General features: G+C 46.3%; 1 protein-coding gene across 2 annotated transcripts in view; it reads left to right on the top strand.

Moving 5' to 3' along the window:
• Positions 1-24,276, top strand: part of ITPR2 (inositol 1,4,5-trisphosphate receptor type 2) — a 185,930-nt gene that overhangs the window by 20,533 nt on the left and 141,121 nt on the right. For both annotated transcript variants that reach the window (XM_069965955.1, XM_069965946.1), the window contains exons 2-10: positions 2,532-2,602; positions 11,426-11,541; positions 14,969-15,055; positions 15,234-15,392; positions 16,523-16,621; positions 17,181-17,264; positions 17,567-17,713; positions 18,405-18,500; positions 21,893-21,934. In XM_069965955.1, the coding sequence (XP_069822056.1) occupies positions 2,532-2,602; positions 11,426-11,541; positions 14,969-15,055; positions 15,234-15,392; positions 16,523-16,621; positions 17,181-17,264; positions 17,567-17,713; positions 18,405-18,500; positions 21,893-21,934 (901 nt within the window). The remainder of the gene's footprint in view (positions 1-2,531; positions 2,603-11,425; positions 11,542-14,968; positions 15,056-15,233; positions 15,393-16,522; positions 16,622-17,180; positions 17,265-17,566; positions 17,714-18,404; positions 18,501-21,892; positions 21,935-24,276) is intronic.

Raw genomic sequence — 24,276 nt, 5'->3', positions numbered from 1 at the left:
AAATAAAGTAGTTACCCATGGCAACCAATCCAGTTGGTTGCCGTGGGTAACTAGGCCAATTTTCACCATATAAAGGGTTAATCATATGTGTTCTTTCGGGTCTATACAGTCAAAACAACCGCCTTATGTAGGAGGTCATAAGCCGCCATGTATTGTTACTTCATGTAGTGAAGTTCTTAAAGGGACACGTCGTGAGTGTCAGAGACATTGGAGAGTCACTGTGATGAGGGTTTCTGGCTCTCAGGAGGAAGGTTCTTCCCCCCTGTGGTTAAGGCTGAGCGTGAACAGCGCGAATCGCCATCATTCCAGTTGTTATCTGTGTAAATTGTTGTCACGCTTGTTCACGCTTAACGCTATTCTATTATATCTGCCCTCTCTATGGTATTACAGGAGGAAAATGTCTCTTTTGCTGTGAATGGGAGCCCTCATTATACCGCCCAGTCATACACAGCCTTTAAATGGGCGTGGCTTATGTAAGCGGTTCCCTTAAAAAAGGGGGCGTGTCTGTGAGGTATTATGCGCATGACTAACTATGGGGCTTACACATGTCTCCCATAGCAACACTTTTCAGGCCTGAAAATCTGCTAGGTTGCTACCTCCTACCTCACTGAGGGGCCCGTACCTCCTACCTCACTGAGGGGCCCGTACCTCCTACCTCACTGAGGGGCCCGTACCTCCTACCTCACTGAGGGGCCCGTACCTCCTACCTTACTGAGGGGCCCGTACCTCACACCTCACTGAGGGGCCCGTACCTCCTACCTCACAGAGGGGCCCGTACTTTACACCTCACAGAGGGGCCCGTACCTCACACCTCACTTATGTCACTGAGGGGCCCGTACCTCCTACCTCACTGACATTTGCGCCCTCTTCTGATGCGGGGGAGGTGATGTAGAGGAGCTGACACTGTTCTGTACACTTTCGTGCAGTTTCGATATCTCTCGGTGTAACTGCCATTTCCTCCTTGTTTCCTGTGTGATCTGCATCACCCCATTCACCCCATACGCTGCAAACGGAGGCCGCAGTTCACGGCTTCTCCACCTCGGGGCGCCAGTGTTTATCTGGGCTCTTGCGAGACTATTTTGCGCTTTTTTTATGGTATTTTACTGTATGGAACTTTTTATTTTATCTTTAGCTTTATAACAGGCGTAAAAGTGACAAAAATGGCAAAGTTTTTTTTTTTCAGTCATACAGTGCCAGCCACATTACCCCCATCATACAGTACCAGGCACATTACCCCCATCATACAGTACGAGGCACAGTACCCCCATCATACAGTACCAGGCACAGTACCCCCCATCATACAGTGCCAGACACATATACCCCCCCATCATACAGTGCCAGCCACATTACCCCATCATACAGTGCCAGCCACATTACCCCCATCATACAGTGCCAGCCACATTACCCCCATCATACAGTACCAGCCACATTACCCCCATCATACAGTGCCAGACACATTACCCCCATCATACAGTGCCAGACACATATACCCCCCATCATACAGTGCCAGACACATATACCCCCCATCATACAGTGCCAGACACATATACCCCCCATCATACAGTGCCAGACACATTACCCTCCACCATACAGTGCCAGACACATTACCCCCATCATACAGTACCAGACACATTACCCCCCACCATACAGTGCCAGACACATTACCCCCCACCATACAGTGCCAGACACATTACCCCCCATCATACAGTGCCAGACACATTACCCCCATCATACAGTGCCAGAAACATTACCCCCCATCATACAGTGCCAAACACATTACCCCCATCATACAGTGCCAGACACATTACCCCCCATCATACAGTGCCAGACACAATACCCCCCATCATACAGTGCCAGACACATATACCCCCTTCATACAGTGCCAGACACATATACCCCCCATCATACAGTGCCAGACACATTACCCCCCATCATACAGTGCCAGACACATTACCCCCCATCATACAGTGCCAGACACATATACCCCCATCATACAGTGCCAGACACATATACCCCCATCATACAGTGCCAGACACATTACCCCTCATCATACAGTGTCAGATACATTACCCCCCATTGTATATGTGTGAGGCACTTGCTATGTATGCAGGTACTCTTATATATTAGTGTAAGGTATCTGCTTGGGATTTAAGTGTTAAAGATGTTGAGGAGGAGATCCTGGTCCTGTAATTCCTGTTGGTGGCCGGATCGCATTGATCAGTCATTATGGGTAATAATGAGAGTAAATCTAATTGCTGCGCTTACAGTCCTTACAGTAATAGATGACGGCTCTGTAATTACATAGAGACGGGGTATATCTCTGACTGAGACACTGGATGAGCTATCAGGCATATCAGTAGCCTATACAGGAGTGTGATACAATATCATAGACAGCATCCCGCACTGTATACCGTCATTGAGGCCTTATAGTAGTCAGGACGTCTTATCTGAGCTTCTCATCATTCTTTGCTATGTAAATATTTGACCGCCCGCAGCACCTTACATATCATATTGTATTTGTCTTTCTCCAGATTGGTGGATGATAGATGTGTGGTTCACCCAGAAGCCGGAGACCTGGCCAATCCGCCCAAAAAGTTCAGAGGTAAGAATAGCGCCTGTGTCCGAATAATAATCCTCTACAATAAATCCTTCTATGTACAAAATATAATTACTATAATACTGCTCCTATATACAGGAATATAACTACTATAATACTGCTCCCTATATACAGAATATAACTACTATAATACTGCTCCTATATACAGAATATAACTACTATAATACTGCTCCTATATACAGAATATAACTACTATAATACTGCTCCTATATACAAGAATAGAACTACTATAATACTGCCCCTATATACAAGAATATAACTACTATAATACTGCTCCTATATACAGGAATATAACTACTATAATACTGCTCCCTATATACAGGAATATAACTACTATAATACTGCTCCTATATACAGAATATAACTACTATAATACTGCTCCTATATACAGAATATAACTACTATAATACTGCTCCTATATACAGAATATAACTACTATAATACTGCTCCTATATACAAGAATAGAACTACTATAATACTGCCCCTATATACTGTACAAGAATATAACTACTATAATACTGCTCCTATATACAGGAATATAACTACTATAATACTGCTCCTATATATAGGAATATAACTACTATAATACCGCCCCCTATAGATGAGACTATAGATCTGTGCATAATATCCACCGGATTGGCAGGAGTTTCCGGAACTCTATAATAACACGGCATTCTTTAGCAGGATTGCTGGTAACGTTACACGGTATTTGTCCATTGTTTGGTTGTCATGGAGATCAGAATGTTTGTGAGTAGTCGGTTTCCATGTTTGTTCAGTGCTGGCCTCTGTGTTACTCAATGAGACACGGGTGACTGAGGTGTAACAGGATTGCCAGAGGTATGAGGTACGAGCGGTTCCTCTATGAGTCTCTAGTCGATTGCCATTTTGTCTCATCTGGAGAGGGGGCACAAACATAAAAAAATGAGGAAGACGTCATGTCAGAGCGGTGTGAGCGGCCATCTTGGCTGACAGGCTGCTGTAATGTTAGTAGCCTGTGTGTTTCAGGCCCTGACACGGCGCTGTTTCTCCAGATCTGTCATAGTTCCTTATCTTAGAATTATTCCTTCCCTTCTCCTGAATTGTGAATTATTGGTGACAAGCCCATTCCTGCCCATGTGCACATTACACCACCGGCCCGACTAGCAACCAACAACAACGGCAGCGCCCCAAACATGGAGACAGCGACAGCTCCACTGTGTACACACATTACATCACTTCAGAGCTGCACTCACTATTCTGCTGGTGAGGTCACTGTGTACATACATTACATTACTTATCCTGAGTTACATCCTGTATTATACTCCAGAGCTGCACTCACTATTCTGCTGGTGGGGTCACTGTGTACATACATTACATTACTGATCCTGAGTTACATCCTGTATTATACCCCAGAGCTGCACTCACTATTCTGCTGGTGAGGTCACTGTGTACATACATTACATTACTGATCCTGAGTTACATCCTGTATTATACCCCAGAACTGCACTCACTATTCTGCTGGTGGGGTCACTGTGTACATACATTACATTACTGATCCTGTATTATACTCCAGAGCTGCACTCACTATTCTGCTGGTGGGGTCACTGTGTACATACATTACATTACTGATCCTGAGTTACATCCTGTATTATACCCCAGAGCTGCACTCACTATTCTGCTGGTGAGGTCACTGTGTACATACATTACATTACTGATCCTGAGTTACATCCTGTATTATACCCCAGAACTGCACTCACTATTCTGCTGGTGGGGTCACTGTGTACATACATTACATTACTGATCCTGTATTATACTCCAGAGCTGCACTCACTATTCTGCTGGTGGGGTCACTGTGTACATACATTACATTACTGATCCTGAGTTACATCCTGTATTATACTCTAGAGCAGCAATCACTATTCTGCTGGTGGGGTCACTGTGTACATACATTACATTACTGATCCTGAGTTACATCCTGTATTATACCCCAGAGCTGCACTCCCTATTCTGCTGGTGGGGTCACTGTGTACATACATTACTGATCCTGAGTTACATCCTGTATTATACCCCAGAGCTGCACTCACTATTCTGCTGGTGGAGTCACTGGGTAAATACATTACATTACTGATCCTGAGTTACATCCTGTATTATACTCCAGAGCTGCAATCACTATTCTGCTGGTGGGGTCACTGTGTACATACATTACTGATCCTGAGTTACATCCTGTATTATACTCTAGAGCAGCAATCACTATTCTGCTGGTGGGGTCACTGTGTACATACATAACTGATCCTATACTGATCCTGAGTTACATTTGGGATTATGCTCCAGAGCTGCACTCACTATTCTGGTAATGTAAACTAATGTATGTACGCAGTGACCCCACCAGCAGAATAGTGAGCGCAACTCTGGAGGATAATACAGGATGTAACTCAGGATCAGTACAGGATCAGTAATGTAATGTATGTACACAGTGACACCACCAGCAGAATAGTGAGTGCAGCTCTGGAGTATAATACAGGATCAGTAATGTATGTACACAGTGACCCCACCAGCAGAATAGTGAGTGCAGCTCTGGAGTATAATACAGGATCAGTAATGTAATGTATGTACACAGTGACACCACCAGCAGAATAGTGAGTGCAGCTCTGGAGTATAATACTGGGGATCTGTCATGTATGTGACACTCTCCATATGTTTGGCGTGTTGCCGGGTAACCTTACAGGCAGCATGTGGACTATTCTCCCCGCAGGTGGAGCGCTCCCCGGTGACACGCGGCCCTGGGCTGTATAATCCTCTGTGTACTCTCTCATCGTGTGGGATTCTGCTTGGGATGCCGGCTCACAGTCTGTGGGATTTCATTGTGTGACTTGTTTGCTTTGTACTTTTAAGGTGAATTTACGTGAATAAATAGTTTGACAAGTTAAGTAAATGGATTCTGTCCCGTCACTCAGGGTTATAGAGCGGAACGAAAACACGGCGGAGGCGCTCAGGAATCCATCACCGGGGCATACATGGCTGCTTCCCCTTTAAGAAATATACATATTTTTTTGTTTGACCCATTTTTGGGCTAGTCAGACTAAAGTAGCTGCTCTTTGTCAATGATCCATAAATGGGATCCCGGTAGACACTGTAGCCGAGCCGGAGTCACTGATTGCCATGGTAACTAATAGGAGGGCTATAAGGGTATATGGTGGCGCTCCAGAGCTGGGTCATGTGACCGCTCATAGAGTCTTATATTTACAGGGGCACAATAGCGATCTCTTTGACGATACGGCGGCGGCGGCTCCATTCAGTCCTGGCGTTTGCTTAGTATTAAGAGCTTACAATAGAATTATAAACCAGTTACTGGATGTTGGTTTTCACTTACAGAGGAAGGTACACAGTCCTGTTTGCTTTACGCTTGTCACCGGACCATTAGATTGTAAGCTCTTATCGCCCAGGACCTCACCTGTGTATCGGTTGGTTCCCATGTAGTCCCCTACCAGGTCCTCACCTATCGGAGAGCAGCTGCTAAGAGCGTCTATTGCCTTGGAGGACCCGCTGTGTCCCTGTATTACATTGATTTCAGTGGGACTTGTAATACTTCATCTCACCTGTGGCGGTGCTGTAGAGAAATTGAACACTTAGAGAGAGCTTTATCAACCATGGTGTAAAGTGAAACTGGCTCCGTTGCCCCTAGCAACCAATCAGATTCCACCTTTCTTTCCTCACAGACTCACTTTACACCATGTTTGATAAATCCCCCCCATAGTGTTCAGTTTCCCTATAGCACCTCCAGAGGAGAAGTTAGGTATTGCATGGAGAGCCCACGGTCTGTATGGTGCTCCCTTTATAACTGCTCCCCACTCTCACAGATTGATAAGGATCCCCCTCTTTTAACTAAATTTTTTAACTGGAGAACCCCTTTAAGGCCTATTGTTCTCTCATAATTCACAACTTCAAGGTGTGTAACAATAGACAGACAGGGTGATGCTGTAGATGCTTCCTCTGCCCCTGACCCCAATAGGACATATGGAAGGGGACTGACCTGCCACAAAGTTTTTAATAAATTTTGCCTTTTTCCCTTTAAATTTCGTTTCTTTGCCTCTTAAAGGAGGAAACGTCTTTCCTGCTCCCCGTGATATAACTTTATTGTATCCTGACTTTCTTCCTGAGGAAACCAACGTGTTTCTGGTCACTTGAGACCATGAAGCGTCTGGTTATAGAGCCGCTTCTCACACCGACCATAGACAATAACGATAATGTATGTACAGAGGGGTCGCGTCTAGACTGTGAATGACCGCGCGGTTAAAGGCCATCACTAGTCATTATCGCCTTATCTATTGTTCTATATGGTTCTCACCAGCAGATGAAAAATTCCACAGGAAATAACATGCATAGATCTCGTGAGGGGAAATATGTTTCAGACATGATTCTACTTAAAGGAATTGTCCACAAATGAACCCTTTAAAAAAACATGCTGGTCACAATATATCATGTTACTGAGAATCTCCGAGATCAGCTGTAATCACTACTAACAAGTGTTCAGTTTCCCTGCAGCGCCCCCACAGGCAAGAAAAAGTATTACAGTTCTTGGTCCTCCAGACAAATCTTGTTTCTCTTTTGGATAAAGAGGACAACCTTCTGATTTATTAAAGGGGTTGTCTACATAAAAAAAAAAAGCTGAGAATTGGTTACAAAGAGTGTCTCTTGCTCTGGAGGACCTGCCCTGTCCTGAACTTAATAGACAATCCATTAATGTCAGTGGGCCGTGTGTAATGCTTCATTTTCTCTGTGGAGGCGCTGCTGGGAAATTAAACTCGTACTATCAGATCATCCCTCAGGTGTCAGCTGATCACTGGAGGATCCAACAGGGGGACACATCTATGATAGATGATTGCTGGCTGTAACATCAGGAGGACACACCTATGATAGATGATGATTGCTGGTCCCAGCAGGAGGACACATCTATGATAGATGATGGTGGTGGTCCCATCAGGAGGACACATCTTTGATAGATGATGACTAATGGTCCCAGCAGGAGGACACATCTAGGACACATCTATGATAGATGATGACTGGCGGTCCCAGCTGGAGGACATATCTATGATAGATGATGGTGGTGGTCCCATCAGGAGGACACATCTATGATAGATGATGATTGGCGGTCCCAGCGGGAGGACACATCTTTGATAGATGATGGTGGTGTACCCAGCAGGAGGAGATGTCTATGATAGTTGATGAATGGTGGAACCAGCAGGAGGACACATCTATGATGGTTGATGAATGGTGGACCCAGCAGGAGGAAACATCTATGATGGTTGATGAATGGTGGTCCCAGCAGGAGGACACATCTATAATAGATTATGACTGGTGGGCCCAACAGGAGGACACATCTGATAGATGATGGTCGTTGGTCCTATCAGGAGGACACATCTATAATTGATGATAACTGGCGATCCCAGCAGAAGGACACAAGTTTAGAATTGGTTGCAAAGAGTGTCTCTTGCTCTGGAGGACCTGCCCTGTCCTGAACTTAATAGACAATCCATTAATGTGAGTAGGCCGTGTGTAATGCTTCATTCCCTCTGTGGAGGCGCTGCTGGGAAATTAAACTCCTACTATCAGATCATCCCTCAGATGTCAGCTGATCACTGGAGGACCCAACAAGGGGACACATCTATAATAGATGATGGTGCTGGACCCAGCATGAGGACACATCTATGATGGTTGATGACTGGAAGTAACAGCAGGAGGACACATCTATAATAGATGATGACTGGTGGGCCCAGCAGGAGGACATATCTTCGATAGATGATGGTAGTGGTCCCAGCAAGAGGACACATCTATGATAGATGATGGTGGTCCCAGCAGGAGGACACATCTATAATAGATGATGGTGGTCCCAGCAGGAGGACACATTTATAATAGATGATGGTCGGTGGTCCTATCAGGAGGACACATCTATGATAGATGATGACTGGTGGTCCCTGCAGGAGGACACATCTATGATAGATGATGGTGGTCCCAGCAAGAGGACACATCTATGATAGATGATGGTGGTCCCAGCAGGAGGACACATCTATAATAGATGATGGTCGGTGGTCCTATCAGGAGGACACATCTATGATAGATGATGACTGGTGGTCCCTGCAGGAGGACACATCTATGATAGATGATGGTGGTCCCAGCAGGAGGACACATGTATAATAGATGATGGTGGTCCCAGCAGGAGGACACATCTATAATAGATGATGGATGATGGTCGGTGGTCCTATCGGGAGGACACATCTATGATAGATGATGACTGGTGGTCCCTGCAGGAGGACACATCTATGATAGATGATGGTGGTGGACCCAGCAGGAGGACACATCAGTTTGTCTTTTCAGAGAGCGACTGCAAAGAGCGTCTCTTGTTTAGGAGGACCCAGCATGTCCCTGCTCACATTGATTTCAATCAGAAATATTTAGTACTTTATTTCACCTGTGGTGGCGCTGCAGGGAGATAAAACACTTACTGCCGGGATTCCTCACAGATGATCGCCGATCGCTGGTGGTTCCAGCAGTAGGACACATAAGAATAGCCCTCCTTATTATAAAGGACAGGCACCTCTCTGAATTATATTGGTTTGAAGGAACATGTAATACTTCATATCGCCTGTGGTGGCGCTGCAGAGAAATTAAACACTTACTGCCAGGCTTTCACTCGATCACAGGTAGTCCTAGCTAGACTCTATGTGATTAGCTTATTGTGTAGAGACTCTTCTAAGTGAGGACTCACCATAGTTGTGTAAAAGCCTAAAAACATATAAAATAATATGTGGCACCGGCAGTGACAACCAGCGACTGTTCCTCCCGTGTTTTGTGCTGCAGTAAAACAAACCGATTATTGTCTTTACAGCAGGAAGAAAGTCTGAGGATCGCTGAGCGGCCGCACACACAGACACGTGAGCCGCCACCGCAGCCGCTGGGGTGTTTGTTTTGGTTTCTGGATAATCACAGCAAATTACAGCACAAGGGCATCTCACGTCTGCAAGGTTATAGGAGTTAATGTACGCAGGCGGGAGGGCTGGAGTATATACACAGGGATAGAGTCACCCCCTCCTGCTGCCTTAGACTCATCCACTCCTGGGAAAGCTGGGTGACCACCAGGATATCTACACAGGTTGTCACCCAGTTTACTCCCATTATGCCTGACCTGCACCCCCCCTTTCTGGGCTTAAGAGTCCAGTGGGCGGTCCTGTCAGTGATGTGTCAGCTGTTAATCACAATATAGGACCGCCCACTGGGCTCCTAAGCCCATAATGAGCAGTTGTTATATCAGCCTGCTCAGCCTGTCCTGCTCTATAATGTGCCACGCGTAACAAGGAATAGATTTATGACATGAAGGGATTCTTTACTTTACCTGCAGCACCCCCACAGGAAAAATGAAGAATAACACGTTTCTCATTGAAATCGTGGACATGCTGGGTCCTCCAAAGTGAGAGACACTCTTTGTAGCCGCTCACTCCACTTGGTTATTAAATGATAACCTAGATTGGGGGGGTCTCTTGGTGTCCTGCTATTGGGATCCCCACTGATCAAGTATTAGCAAGTACTTAATCTCCCTGTAGCAACCCCACAGGACAAATGGAGTATTACACCATTCCCACTGAATTCACTAGCTTTTCCTGAATGTGCTGGGTCATCCAGAGTGGGAGACACTCTTTAAAGTCACCCTTCTACTTTGGCTCTTACAAGGAGGACCTGGATCCCTTCAGGTTATCCTACTGTTTGGACCCCCAGTGATCAAGTAGCAAGGATGGATAGTAAGTGTTAAATTTCTCTGCAGCACACCCACTGGAGAAATGAGGTATTACACAGCTCTCATTGAAATCACTAGTTTTTCATTGATGTTTTTGGTCCTCCAAAAGAGACTTTGTAAATCATGAGTTTATTCCAGCGCTTGGGTGGTAAATGGATTACAGCGGGTCCTGCTGTTAGGACCCCCAGCGATTGATTTCCCTGCAGCACTCCCACAGGAGGAGCTGAGTATTACATAATTCTCATTGAAAGTAAGAAACACTCTTTGTAGTTGCTCTTTCTCTACTCTACTGTAGCTAATTAGATGAGGATCTTGGTTGAGGGTCTCTAAATGGATCAGAATGTCCTGATGTTAGGACTCCTAACAATCAAATCTTATCTATAGATAGCAAGTGTTTTCCCTGCAGCACCCCCGCAGGAGAAATGAAGTATTACACTACATTTATATTTGAGGTCAGGTCTGTGACTTGTGTGTCAGTGGATGTTGTGCGCCTTTAAGTATGGCCGCCTGTGTTTCACCTCTGTGGTAATGATGGTAATGGGTAACAGAGCCTCCGGATCCCTTTGATGTGATCTGGGAAAGCAGCAGCTGGAAACTGAGATTAGATACAAGGGTACACCCGGCAAGTACAACAAATAACAGAGATCCTGCCTTACGGAGAACAAAGCTCGCCCTGACTTTCATTAGTCAATGACTTAGGATGGTATGACATCACTTTGATTTTTTATAAAAATTATGTATGTTTTAAAAAAAAAAAAAAATTGATGAATTAAAAAAAAAAATTACAAAAATCCACAATTTTTCTATGGTATACTTTGGAATCAAACAAGAACATGGTCTGGTATCCAGGTGAGACAGTAACAAGCCCTAAATAACAGGCCATAAGTCTCATCTTTCCCGATCCTGGTACATGATGCAGTTGGTTGGGGGAATCTCCGCCTATAGTGCGCAGTTCGCACAGCAGTCACCCAGCACAGGATCACCATACATCTACATAACATCCTTATACTTGGTGTTAATGCCGTCTCATATCTTTTTTTCAGATTGCCTCTTTAAGGTCTGTCCTATGAACAGATACTCCGCGCAGAAGCAATTTTGGAAAGCAAAACAGGCGAAACAAGGGAACAACACAGAAGCCGCGCTTCTCAAGAAGTTACAGGTAAGCGCCAAGTCTGCGCTTGTAATGTTTCATGAACAATTGGAAAAAATTTCAGAGACAAGCTGGTTTCTATGGATAACTGCATTGAACAGAATGTGGTTGTTAGGGAGTTTATCCATAGCAACCAGACTGTCAGACATAACTTAGTTGAAATAGAGCCTTTCCCCTGTCCTGTCTTATCTGTTTTAATGAATACTTGTATTACACACGATATAGCAACCTTAGATCCGTTTCTATGGACAGACTCCATTTAGATTTGATTTAGTATTAGGTTGTTAGGCAGTTTGTCCATAGCAACCAGACTGTCAGACATAACTCAGCTCACAGGAAGCCTTTGCTGTTTTAGTTAATACTTACACTACAATTCTGCTGGGGGATCTGAGACAGACCAGTTTCTATACACAAGCTGCATTTGAACAAATTTGGTTGTTAGGCAGTTTGTCCATAGCAACCAGACTGTCAAACATAAAGAATGACAGCCTTAAAGTGTACCTGTCACTTTAAATTCATAGTAACATGTAGAGTCGATTGGTCAGGACCTGAATCTTCAGACTCTTACCAATCACTAGAATGAGTGGGGAGAAGCACGTGGCTGAGCGCTTGCCTCCCTGCTCTCTGTGTGACTCAGGTCAGTCCTATAGACTTACACCACAATTTAAGATGGAGATTACCTTTAATTTTAACTGGCCTTATGTATTACCTTAAGGAGTTGGAGGAGGAGTTAGAGGTAAGTCTGTACAGAGACCACACATCGACTCGTGGAGATCACTAGTATTACAAATCAATGCGTCTGCAGATTTAAAGGGGTATTCCACTCAAACATAACTTTTGATATGTTGCTGCCCATGGTGAGACTAACAATTCCTTGTTATTATCTATCCAGTCTCCTCCCCCTGGTTCTGTGCTGCTTCTTCTGCTGAAAACAAAAAAAATCTGTGTGAGCTTTTCTCTCTGTCTCCCCTCCTTCCCCCTCCCTTCTAAGACAGCTCATGTAAACAAGTTCCTGTCAGGCTGTATCTGCAACTTTGCATTGTAATGTTGGGTGGATTAATCAAAGTGAGTTCATCAGCAAACTGACCTCAAAATAACCCTCCCGGGATTACATACAATACTTCTTCTGCTAGTGTTGCAGATAAAGCCTGCCAGTGACTTTTTTTTTTACATCAGCTGTCTTAGAATAACCCTACCAGCATTACAAAGACTACTTTTTCTGCTACTGTGTTGCAGATAAAGCCTGCCAGCTGTCTGAGAAGAGAGGGGGAGACAGAGAGAAAAGCTCAAACACAGATTTTTGTGCCTTCAGTAGAAAGCAGCAGCTCAGAACTGGGGGAAGGAGACTGAATAGATAATAACAAGTATGGAAGGAATTGTTAGTCTCACCATGGGCAGCAACATATCAAATGTTATGTTTGAGTGCTTTACCCCTTTAAAGGGCCGGCAGCTGAAAATAGAAGACAACCAGACTTGTGACACCCGCACCATGAGCCGCCATCTTTTCCCGTTTGTGCACACGCCAGGTCCACAGTGGTGGTGTGTAAGGATGGTCGGGCTCCCTCCGTCTGCTTCCTGGCTTCTCTCAGGGTTTCTAATCTGCACGATGGAGGCCGCGCCCTGAGTTGTTGGAGAGGAGAGCAGGGTGGTGCGACAACGCTGGGTTTTATCAGAGATCTCTGCGTGCACCACCCTGTCTCCGGGGGAGAGAGAGAGGAGTGCAGCTCTGATCACTGGAAAGCATATCCTTCCATATAAGCCAATATTCTATACAGCCATCTACAATCTGGACGGGAGCCAATATGGCCGCCATTAAGAGGGTCTCCGGCTGTTTGCAGATAAAGACTGGAGGAGAACTATTTTGCTTAATTCTTTCGGACACATTGTGAACTGATGTACCTGGTGCTGAGGGTGGACACACAGTAGGAAGCCCACATGACCCTCACTACCTAAGCATAGAGCCGTAACCCACCAGTAGGGGGCGTAACTGGAATCTCATGGGTCCTGGTGCAAAAGTTCAGCTTGGGCTTGCCCCAGACAGCTTCTCTTTACGACCGCTGGGCACGGCCCGCTCATAACATTCAGCTTCTTCGCTGGCAGCGTTCCCTCAAAGCCTGTGTAACAAGTGAGCGGAGAAGGTAGGGATCTGGCAACGTGCCCGCTAACTCACATAATACAGAGACATGCCATATAAATAATACTATACAGGGACGTGTCACGTCCAGGAAAAGAGGCTTAAACAGCGCCTTGGTCATAGAGATGAATGCAGGGAGGGGATAGAGAGGACTGTGCAGCTGTAACTGTATGACCACACAGTTCTCTCTCATCATAGAGATGAGTGCAGAGAGGGGGTAGAGAGGACTGTGCAGCTGTAACTGTATGACCACACAGTTCTCTCTGATCATAGAGATGAGTGCAGGGAGGGGGTAGAGAGGACTGTGCAGCTGTAAATGTATGACCACACAGTTCTATCTATGATCATTGAGAGAAGTGCAGGAAGGGGATAGAGAGGACTGTGCAGCTGTAACTGTATGACCACACCGTTCTATCTATGATTATAGAGATGAGTGCAGGGAGGGGATAGAGAGGACTGTGCAGCTTTAACTGTATGGCCACACAGTTCTCTCTATGATTATAGAGATGAGTGCAGGGGGGGAAAAGAGAGGACGGTGCTGCTGTAACTGTATGACCACACAGTTCTATCTATAATCATAGAGATGAGTGCAGGGAGGGGATAGAGAGGACTGTGCAGCTGTAACTGTATGACCACACAGTTCTATCTATAATCATAGAGATGAGTGCAGGGAGGGGATAGAGAGGACTGTGCAGCTGTAACTGTATAACCGCATACCCCAACAGCCAGAGGCTGGAGCCCACTGCTGTATATTGTTATTTCGGTCGTACATGTTACTGACCTGTGACTCATGACTTGGCGACACGTTCTGCCTCTTGTGTCGGTGCCAGGGCCATGTGTTTCCTCCTGTTGGCACACAAGGACGGTGCACATCAGATTATGATCTCTGCTCCGGAGGTGATACAATACAGGCTCATTGTGCCTGCCGGGTCAGTAGTTCATGGCCTTACCCTGTGGGAGTTGTGACATTTTCCAAGCTGCCGCCTTGCTCATGGCTGTGTAATTGTGCTGACATTGTCCCAGTTCTGTGTGATATATTACAGGGACTGTAATATGAATCCTTAAACTGATAGTATAATTTGGTTCCATTCGCTTGAATAGGAGTGAGCAGATGTGAGGTGTAATACCAGGTGCAACCACTACGAGATGTATGGCGCTGTGTCTGGTAAAAGGGGTACTCCGGTAACATAAGAGCCATGTCCCCTGATGTCCTGTAGATTAGATGTGGACTGTCCTCAGATGTTGTCACCTATTCATATACGCTATCCTTAGTAGTGACTCTCTATGGTTGTACTCTCACAGCATGCTGCCGAATTGGAGCAGAAGCAAAATGAGTCCGAGAACAGAAAACTCCTGGGAGAAATTGTCAAATACAGCAATGTCATTCAGGTAAGATCCAGTGCAGTGTATGACATCACCATCATGACATCACATATTGCTGCCCTGCCCGCACCTCATTTATGCCCATTTTATAGAAATATTACCCGGCCTTGGTGGCCTCATTTATCAGAAATTCTGTCTGTCCGTTTTTTATGTGGTAATGCTATGTAATAACTTTTTTTCACAGTTACTCCACATCAAAAGTAACAAATACCTCACCGTCAACAAGAGACTGCCGGCCCTGCTGGAGAAGAACGCCATGCGCGTCTCCCTGGATGCGGCCGGGAACGAGGGATCCTGGTTCTACATTCAGCCCTTCTGGAAGCTGCGGAGTGAAGGAGACAATGTGGGTTTATGGGCAGTTGGGGGCTCGTCCGGGATGCTATATCGATGATTTGTCCGTCTATTATTGTTAACAATTGGGGGCTCGTCCGGGATGTAACCTCAATGATTTCTCCGACCACCATTGTAACCAGATGGAGGCATGTCAGGGATGTAACCTCAGTGATTTCTCCGACCACCATTGTAACCAGATGGGGGCATGTCAGGGATGTAACATCAATGTTTTCTTTGGCCACCATTATAACCAGATGGGGGCATGTCAGTGATGTAACCTCAATGTTTTTTATAGCCATCATTGTACCCAGATGGAGGCTCATCTGGCTATTTGTTGTTAACATATTTTGGGTTTGTCTGGGATCTGACATTAATAAATTCTTCGGCCATCAGTGTAACCAGTTGGGGGCTCATCCGGGATGTAACCTCAGTGATTTCTCTGACCACCATTGTAACCAGTTGGGGGCTCGTCGGGGGTGTAACATCAATGATTTGGTCTGGTCATCGTTGCAACATATTGGGGCTTTGTCCGGGAAGTAACATCAATGTTTTTTATAGCCATCATTGTAACCAGATGGAGGCTCATCTGGCTATTATTGTTAACATATTTTGAGTTCATCTTGGATGTAACACTGATGAATTCTCCGGCCATCACTGTAACCAGTTGAGGTCTTGTCCAGGAAGTAACATCAATGATTTCTCCGGCCATGAGTGTAACCAGCTGGGGGCTCGTCCGGGATGTAACATCAATGTTTTCTTTGGCCACCATTATAACCAGCTGGGGGCTCGTCCGGGATGTAACATCAATATGTTTTACGGCCATCAGTGTATGATATTGGGGGCTCATCCGGGATGTAACATCAATGATTTCTCCGGCCACCAGTGTAACCAGTTGGGGGCTCGTCCAGGATGTAATATTGATGATTTCTCCGGCCATTAGTGTAACCAGTTGGGGGCTCGTCCGGGATATAACATCAATGTTTTCTATGGCCACCATTATAACCAGTTGGGTGCTCATCCGGGATGTAACATCAGTGATTTCTCCGGCCACCAGTGTAACCAGTTGGGGGCTCGTCCATGTTGTAATACTGAGGGTTTGTCCGGTCATCTCTGTTACCAATTTTGCTATCTGATTCGCAGGTTGTGGTGGGAGATAAGGTGGTCCTGATGCCAGTGAACGCCGGACAGCCGCTTCATGCCAGTAATATAGAACTGCTGGATAATCCCGGCTGCAAAGAGGTAACTGGGTTCTGACAGTCCTGACATGGGGAGCGTACGGCCTCTATAACATGGGATGACTATCTGCCCCTATAACATGGGATAACTATCTGCCTCTATAACATGGGATAACTATCTGCCTCTATAACATGGGATGACTGTCTGCCTCTATAACATGGGATAACTATCTGCCTCTATAACATGGGATGACTATCTGCCTCTATAACATGGGATGACTATCTGCCTCTATAACATGGGATGACTATCTGCCTCTATAACATGGGATAACTATCTGCCTCTATAACATGGGATAACTATCTGCCTCTATAACATGGGATGACTATCTGCCTCTATAACATGGGATGACTATCTGCCCCTATAACATGGGATGACTATCTGCCCCTATAACATGGGATAACTATCTGCCTCTATAACATGGGATGACTATCTGCCTCTATAACATGGGATGACTATCTGCCCCTATAACATGGGATGACTATCTGCCCCTATAACATGGGATGACTATCTGCCCCTATAACATGGGATGACTATCTGCCCCCATTACTTCTGTGTGTTTCAGGTGAACGCTGTGAACTGTAACACCAGCTGGAAGGTGGCGCTGTTTATGAAGTACAGTGACTACAGGGACGACGTTCTGAAGGGGGTGAGTATCAGCATAGCACCCTATGTGGGGGGTAAAATCTGATGGTTTCAGCTATAAGAGGGTTATTCAGGTCCCCGGGGGGTCTAGGGTAATAGTGGGGGTCTAGGGTAATAGTGGGGGTCTAGGGTAATAGTGGGGGTCTAGGGTAATAGCGGGGGTCTAGGGTAATAGTGGGGGTCTAGGGTAATAGCGGGGGTCTAGGGTAATAGTGGGGCTCTAGGGTAATAGTGGGGGTAATATCTGATAACATAATACAAGCCTGTGCGTCCACCGCTAAGGTCCTCGGTCGGCTCTCCCCACAGGGCGATGTGGTCAGATTGTTCCATGCAGAACAGGAGAAGTTTCTGACGTGTGATGAGTATGAGAAGAAGCAGCACATCTTCCTGAGGACCACGCTGCGCCAGTCCGCCACCTCTGCAACCAGCTCCAAAGCCTTGTGGGAAATAGAGGTAATGGTCCTATATTTATATCACTGACCTCACCAGCAGAATAGTGAGTGCAGCTCTGGAGCATAATACAGGATGTAACTCAGGATCAGTAATGTAATGTATGTACACAGTGACCCCACCAGCAGAATAGTGAGTGCAGCTCTGGAGTATAATACAGGATGTAACTCAGGATCAGTAATGTAATGTATGTACACAGTGACCTCACCAGCAGAATAGTGAGTGCAGCTCTGGAGGATAATACAGGATCAGTAATGTGATGTATGTACACAGGGACTCCACCAGCAGAATAGTGAGTGCAGCTCTGGAGTATAATACAGGATGTAACTCAGGATCAGTAATGTATGTACACAGTGACCCCACCAGCAGAATAGTGAGTGCAGCTCTGGGGTATAATACAGGATGTAACTCAGGATCAGTAATGTAATGTATGTACACAGTGACCTCACCAGCAGAATAGTGAGTGCAGCTCTGGAGTATAATACAGGATGTAACTCAGGATCAGTAATGTAATGTATGTACACAGTGACCCCACCAGCAGAATAGTGAGTGCAGCTCTGGAGTATAATACAGGATCAGTAATGTGATGTATGTACACAGGGACTCCACCAGCAGAATAGTGAGTGCAGCTCTGGAGTATATGTAAATGCTCTTTCCGCAGTGTTACTGACTCTCTGTCTCCCTTATTCTATAGGTCGTCCACCATGACCCCTGCCGGGGAGGGGCCGGACAGTGGAACAGCTTGTTTAGATTCAAGCACTTGGCCACTGGGAATTACCTGGCGGCAGAGGTGAGGCATGACACCCTCTCGGTCTGTACTGTAGACATTGTGAGGAGTTGGGTGACGTCCATATCAGATAGAGGGGACTAGAGCCCCCTGTGTCCTCCCCCTCCCCCAGACACCTGACCTAGCTCTGCTGGTGTACACCCCGTCCTGTGTGTGTGGGGGGGGTGTATAACCTGTTATTACGGTGCCGGCTGATGTGTAGTCGCGGTCCTCACATTGGTCGCTTCGGGCAGATAACCGGGACACACAAGGATCTGTTTGTTCCTCTCCACCGTCCCCGTCTCTTTGCGTGGAAAGTTTTTCAATGTCACAGAGTCGGCAGAGCGTCCCCCGGCTTGTTGGCCGAGCTGTGACTATGCTGGAGCAAGGCCAGGCGGGCCGGCTACCAGGCTACGCTTACATTGAGGGAACTTGGCTGCAGATCTGCAGGGGGCGAGACTGAGGGTCCGTGTTTAAAGGGACAGTAACCCTTTGTAGGTATAGCGACTCTTGAACTGTTAGTGTATACTGGCGTAGTTATGGGGGACCTGTGACCTGGGTGCACCTTGTCAGTGTAGGCCGGCACTGTAAGGGGTCAAACTGACCTGACTGTGTTGTGGAGACTTAGGCTAGGTTCACACTGCGTTTTTACAATCCATTTTTTTTCAGCCGTTTTTTGCAAAAAAGGAATGAAAAACGGATGAAAGAAACGGATTGCAAAAACGCAGTGTGAACCCAGCCTTATTAACATGCAATCTGTCATTGTAAAAACCTTACTGTTTTGAGGTTGTTTTGTACCAGCATTGTTATAGGGGTATTTTGTCCTAGTAGGCTGGCACCGTTCTGGGGGTGCTTTAACCTGATCTTGTTATGGGGGCACTTAGTCATTGTAGACTGGCACCATTATGGGGGCACTCTATCAGTGTACACTGGTACCATTATGGGGGCACTCTATCAGTGTACACTGGCACCATTATGGGGCACTTGGGCCTGCTCCTGTTATGGGGGCACATGGTCAGTGTAGACTGGCACCTTTATGGGGGCACATTGTCAGTGTAGACTGGTACCATTATGGGGGGCACCTTGTCCATATTGACTGGCACCATTATGGGGGCACTTTGTCAGTGTAGACTGGCATCATTATGGGGGCACTTGGCCCTGCCCCTGTTATGGGGGCACTTTGTCAGTGTAGACTGGCACCATTTTGGGGGCACATTGTCAGTGTAGACTGGCACCATGGGGGCACTTTGACCTGATCCTGTTATAGGGGTTCTGTAACAGTTACTGTTATGGAGACACCATAGCTATCTGTGCTATTGGCACTGGCAGGTCAGTTACACCATGGGGGGCGCTCAAATAATTGGACCATATGAGGGCCCCATTCATTTCCCTATTCATGTTTCTCTCCTACAACATGTGGAATCACCTGATCTCCTTACAGGGTGACCCCTACCCCACCTAAGGTCGCAGCAACCAAAAACTTTATTATAGAAGTTCAAAAACGACCATTTCTAAGCCTTTTGTCGCCATCTAATGGTGAAAGAGCGGTACTGCAGGTGCTGGGAATTTACTGCCAACCTGTTCTACAGGGTAAGAAGTGACCAACATGAATGAACAAAAACTGGGAAGGAAAGAGACTGGATCTGAATGGGATAAGAACATGATAGGAGTTATAGTTTAGTCTTGCAACAGGTTGGGCTACAGTGATCTGGAATTGAGTCTGTTCAGCTCACAGGGGATTGTCCAGGCTGGATACAATTGTAACAAACCCTCAGCTGTGAGAAGGTTCAGGTGTGTACAGGATGCTCCCCTTCAGTTTTTATTCACTACAACTCCCAGCATGCTCAGGCACCTGCTGCGGTCCTATAATATACCTATAATATAACTGACCACTAGATGTCAGCGTAGTCCCACATCATGAGCATCATCCAGGCCGAAAACCCATCAGTAAATCTCGTGCTTGTTATCCGGCGGATTATTTATAGGGACCTGAACAAGATGCGGACGCCATCTGACACCGGACCCCCCTGACTTTTTATGACCCCGTGTTGGATGCGATATCCCAGCAGCTCCCGGATCGGTCCGGACTCACTAACATGTTATTCATGGGTTGGATAACAGATTTATTGCATCTGGCTGTTCTTATTTTTCACATACAGGGAGGTAGAGAACACTCACCTGAATCACCAGAATAAGCTCTGTGCAGACACTGAACAAGCAGGAAGCCTGGCAGGTTTTAGCTTTGAATTCTGCAGAATAGGGATTACAGCTCTGGAGTATAATACAGGATGTAACTCAGTATAAGTAATGTAATGTATGTACACAATGACCCCACCAGCAGAATAGTGAGTGCAGCTCTGGAGTATAATACAGGATGTAACTCAGGATCAGTAATGTAATGTATGTACACAGTGACCCCACCAGCAGAATAGTGAGTGCAGCTCTGGAGTATAATACAGGATGTAACTCAGGATCAGTAATATAATGTATGTACACAGTGACCCCACCAGCAGAATAGTGAGTGCAGCTCTGGAGTATAATACAGGATGTAACTCAGGATCAGTAATGTAATGTATGTACACAGGGACCCCACCAGCAGAATAGTGAGTGCAGCTCTGGAGTATAATACAGGATGTAACTCAGGATCAGTAATGTAATGTATGTACACAGTGACCTCACCAGCAGAATAGTGAGTGCAGCTCTGGAGTATAATACAGGATGTAACTCAGGATCAGTAATGTAATGTATGTACACAGTGACCCCACCAGCAGAATAGTGAGTGCAGCTCTGGAGTATAATAGAGGATGTAACTCAGGATCAGTAATGTATGTACACAGTGACCCCACCAGCAGAATAGTGAGTGCAGCTCTGGAGGATAATACAGGATCAGTGATGTAATGTGTATAGAAAGTTACATACAAGGACTTAGATGTTTGTGAGAACACTTGGTAATAGGCAGCGTGGCCACTAATCACCACAGAGCGGTACAGACATACGGATATATAAAGAACAATAATAACAACATACTGTTTCCTCTGATCAGCCCTGTACACAGGATCTCCGCGTCTCGTCCTTTCACTATAAAGTTTCTCCTGAACGTCCCCAGAATCCCCTTTGTGCACTTTGTGACATTGTTATTCGCCAACAGAGCCGCCGCCGCCGTCATTTACATCTATTGAGTTCAGTCATTAGACAGAAACTTTTTCTTTGTCTTGCGCTTTTTGCGGCCGGCCTTCTGCCCCCTGCTGGGCGCTGCAGTGCCGGGGCCACGTGTCACCTGATTACAGAGCGAGCGGAGTGTGGAGAATGGAGGCGTTATAACACCGGGAGCCTTCCCGACGGCTGACCCCGCCCCCTGCTGAGCTTTTACATTGACGATAAATTACAAGGAACTAAATTTTTCCCTTTTGTTTCAGATCAACCCAGATTATCGGGATGTCGGTGACGGCAAAGTTACAGTAAGTGCAGAATTATTCCTATACCTTCAGTATATAGATAGATATAGATCGAGTTGTGTTCTTCCACATGGATAATTCCTGTTAATAGTTAAAGGGGTAGTCCATCTTTATGGTCCCGTGACCATCAGCATCTTTATGGTCCCGTGACCATCAGCATCTTTATGGTCCCGTGACCATCAGCTGATAATAGGTCAATGAACTGTGCTAAACTGTCAGCAAGTGCTCATTTTCTCTGCAGCACCTCCGCAGGTGAAGTTAGGTATTACACCGTTCTCTCTCTGGTGAAAGACACCCTTATTTTTTTTTTTTTAAGGCACCTTCAATCTTCTACATATAAATCACCAATAAAAGTTTCCCTCATGTATGTTACTCAAACACTAGTGCTTAGGACCTGTAACCTTCAATTCTGACTATCCTGATTTTTCTATGCTCAGACTAGCTAGGAAAGATGGAGGATTAGTGGTATCAATTGTTTCAATACATTGATTAACCCACAATCCTGCTGTTTTGATTGGAAACAGTCAGCAAGCATGCTGCTATAAACACCCCTTACACCTTGGCTGAGCTTCTTTCATTGAAGTCAGTGGAGCAGGAATGAGATAGGGGCCCTGGATTAGATGGGGAGCCATGATGGGACCAGGAAGGAGATAGGGAGCCATGTTGTAGACTAGGGTTAAGATGAGGAGCCATGATGGGGAGTAGGAATGACATGGGGAGGCATTATGGCGACCAGTAAGGAGATGGGAAGCCATGCTGGGGACCAGGAAAGAGATGAGGAGCCATGATGGATACCAGGAATGAGATGGGGAGCCATGATGGGACCAGGAATGAGATGGGGAGCCATGATGGGACCAGGAATGAGATGGGAAGCCATGCTGGGGACCAGGAAAGAGATGAGGAGCCATGATGGATACCAGGAATGAGATGGGGAGCCATGATGGGACCAGGAATGAGATGGGGAGCCATGATGGGACCAGGAATGAGATGGGAAGCCATGCTGGGGACCAGGAAAGAGATGAGGAGCCATGATAGAACCAGGAATGAGATGGGGACCAGGAATGAGATGGGGAGTCATGATGGGACCAGGAATAAGATGAGGAGCCATGATGGGACCAGGAATGAGATGAGGAGCCATGATGGGACCAGGAATGAGATGGGGAGCCATGATGGGACCAGGAATAAGATGAGGAGCGATGATGGGACCAGGAATAAGATGAGGAGCCATGATGGGACCAGGAATGAGATGAGGAGCCATGATGGGACCAGGAATAAGATGAGGAGCCATGATGGGACCAGGAATGAGATGAGGAGCCATGATGGGACCAGGAATAAGATGGGGAGCCATGATGGATACCAGGAATGAGATGAGGAGTCATGATGGGACCAGGAATGAGATGGGGAGTCATGATGGGACCAGGAATGAGATGGGGAGCCATGATGGGACCAGGAATAAGATGAGGAGCCATGATGGGACCAGGAATAAGATGGGGAGCCATGATGGATACCAGGAATGAGATGAGGAGCCATGATGGGACCAGGAATGAGATGAGGAGCCATGATGGGACCAGGAATAAGATGAGGAGCCATGATAGAACCAGGAATGAGATGGGAGCCATGATGGATACCAGGAATGAGATGGGGACCAGGAATAAGATGAGGAGCCATGATGGGACCAGGAATTAGATGAGGAGCCATGATGGATACCAGGAATGAGATGAGGAGCCATGATGGGACCAGGAATGAGATGAGGAGCCATGATGGGACCAGGAATAAGATGAGGAGCCATGATAGAACCAGGAATGAGATGGGAGCCATGATGGATACCAGGAATGAGATGGGGACCAGGAATAAGATGAGGAGCCATAATGGGACCAGGAATGAGATGGGGAGTCATGATGGGACCAGGAATTAGATGAGGAGCCATGATGGGACCAGGAATAAGATGAGGAGCCATGATGGGACCAGGAATAAGATGAGGAGCCATGATGGGACCAGGAATGAGATGGGGAGTCATGATGGGACCAGGAATGAGATGAGGAGCCATGATGAGACTAGGAATGAGATGAGGAGTCATGATGGGACCAGGAATGAGATGGGGAGCCATGATGGGACCAGGAATGAGATGGGGAGTCATGATGGGACCAGGAATGAGATGAGGAGCCATGATGGGACCAGGAATGAGATGGGGAGCCATGATGGGACCAGGAATGAGATGGGGAACCATGAGGGGGATCAGGAATGAGATGGGGAGCCATGATGGGACCAGGAATGAGATGGGGAGCCATGATGGGACCAGGAATGAGATGGGGAGCCATGATGGGACCAGGAATGAGATGGGGAGC

Source organism: Dendropsophus ebraccatus, chromosome 1 (assembly GCF_027789765.1).
Source record: "Dendropsophus ebraccatus isolate aDenEbr1 chromosome 1, aDenEbr1.pat, whole genome shotgun sequence".
Classification (NCBI taxonomy): Eukaryota; Metazoa; Chordata; class Amphibia; order Anura; family Hylidae; genus Dendropsophus; species Dendropsophus ebraccatus.
The sequence above is the reverse complement of the archived record's forward strand: the minus strand, read 5'-3'. Positions and strand labels throughout refer to the sequence as shown.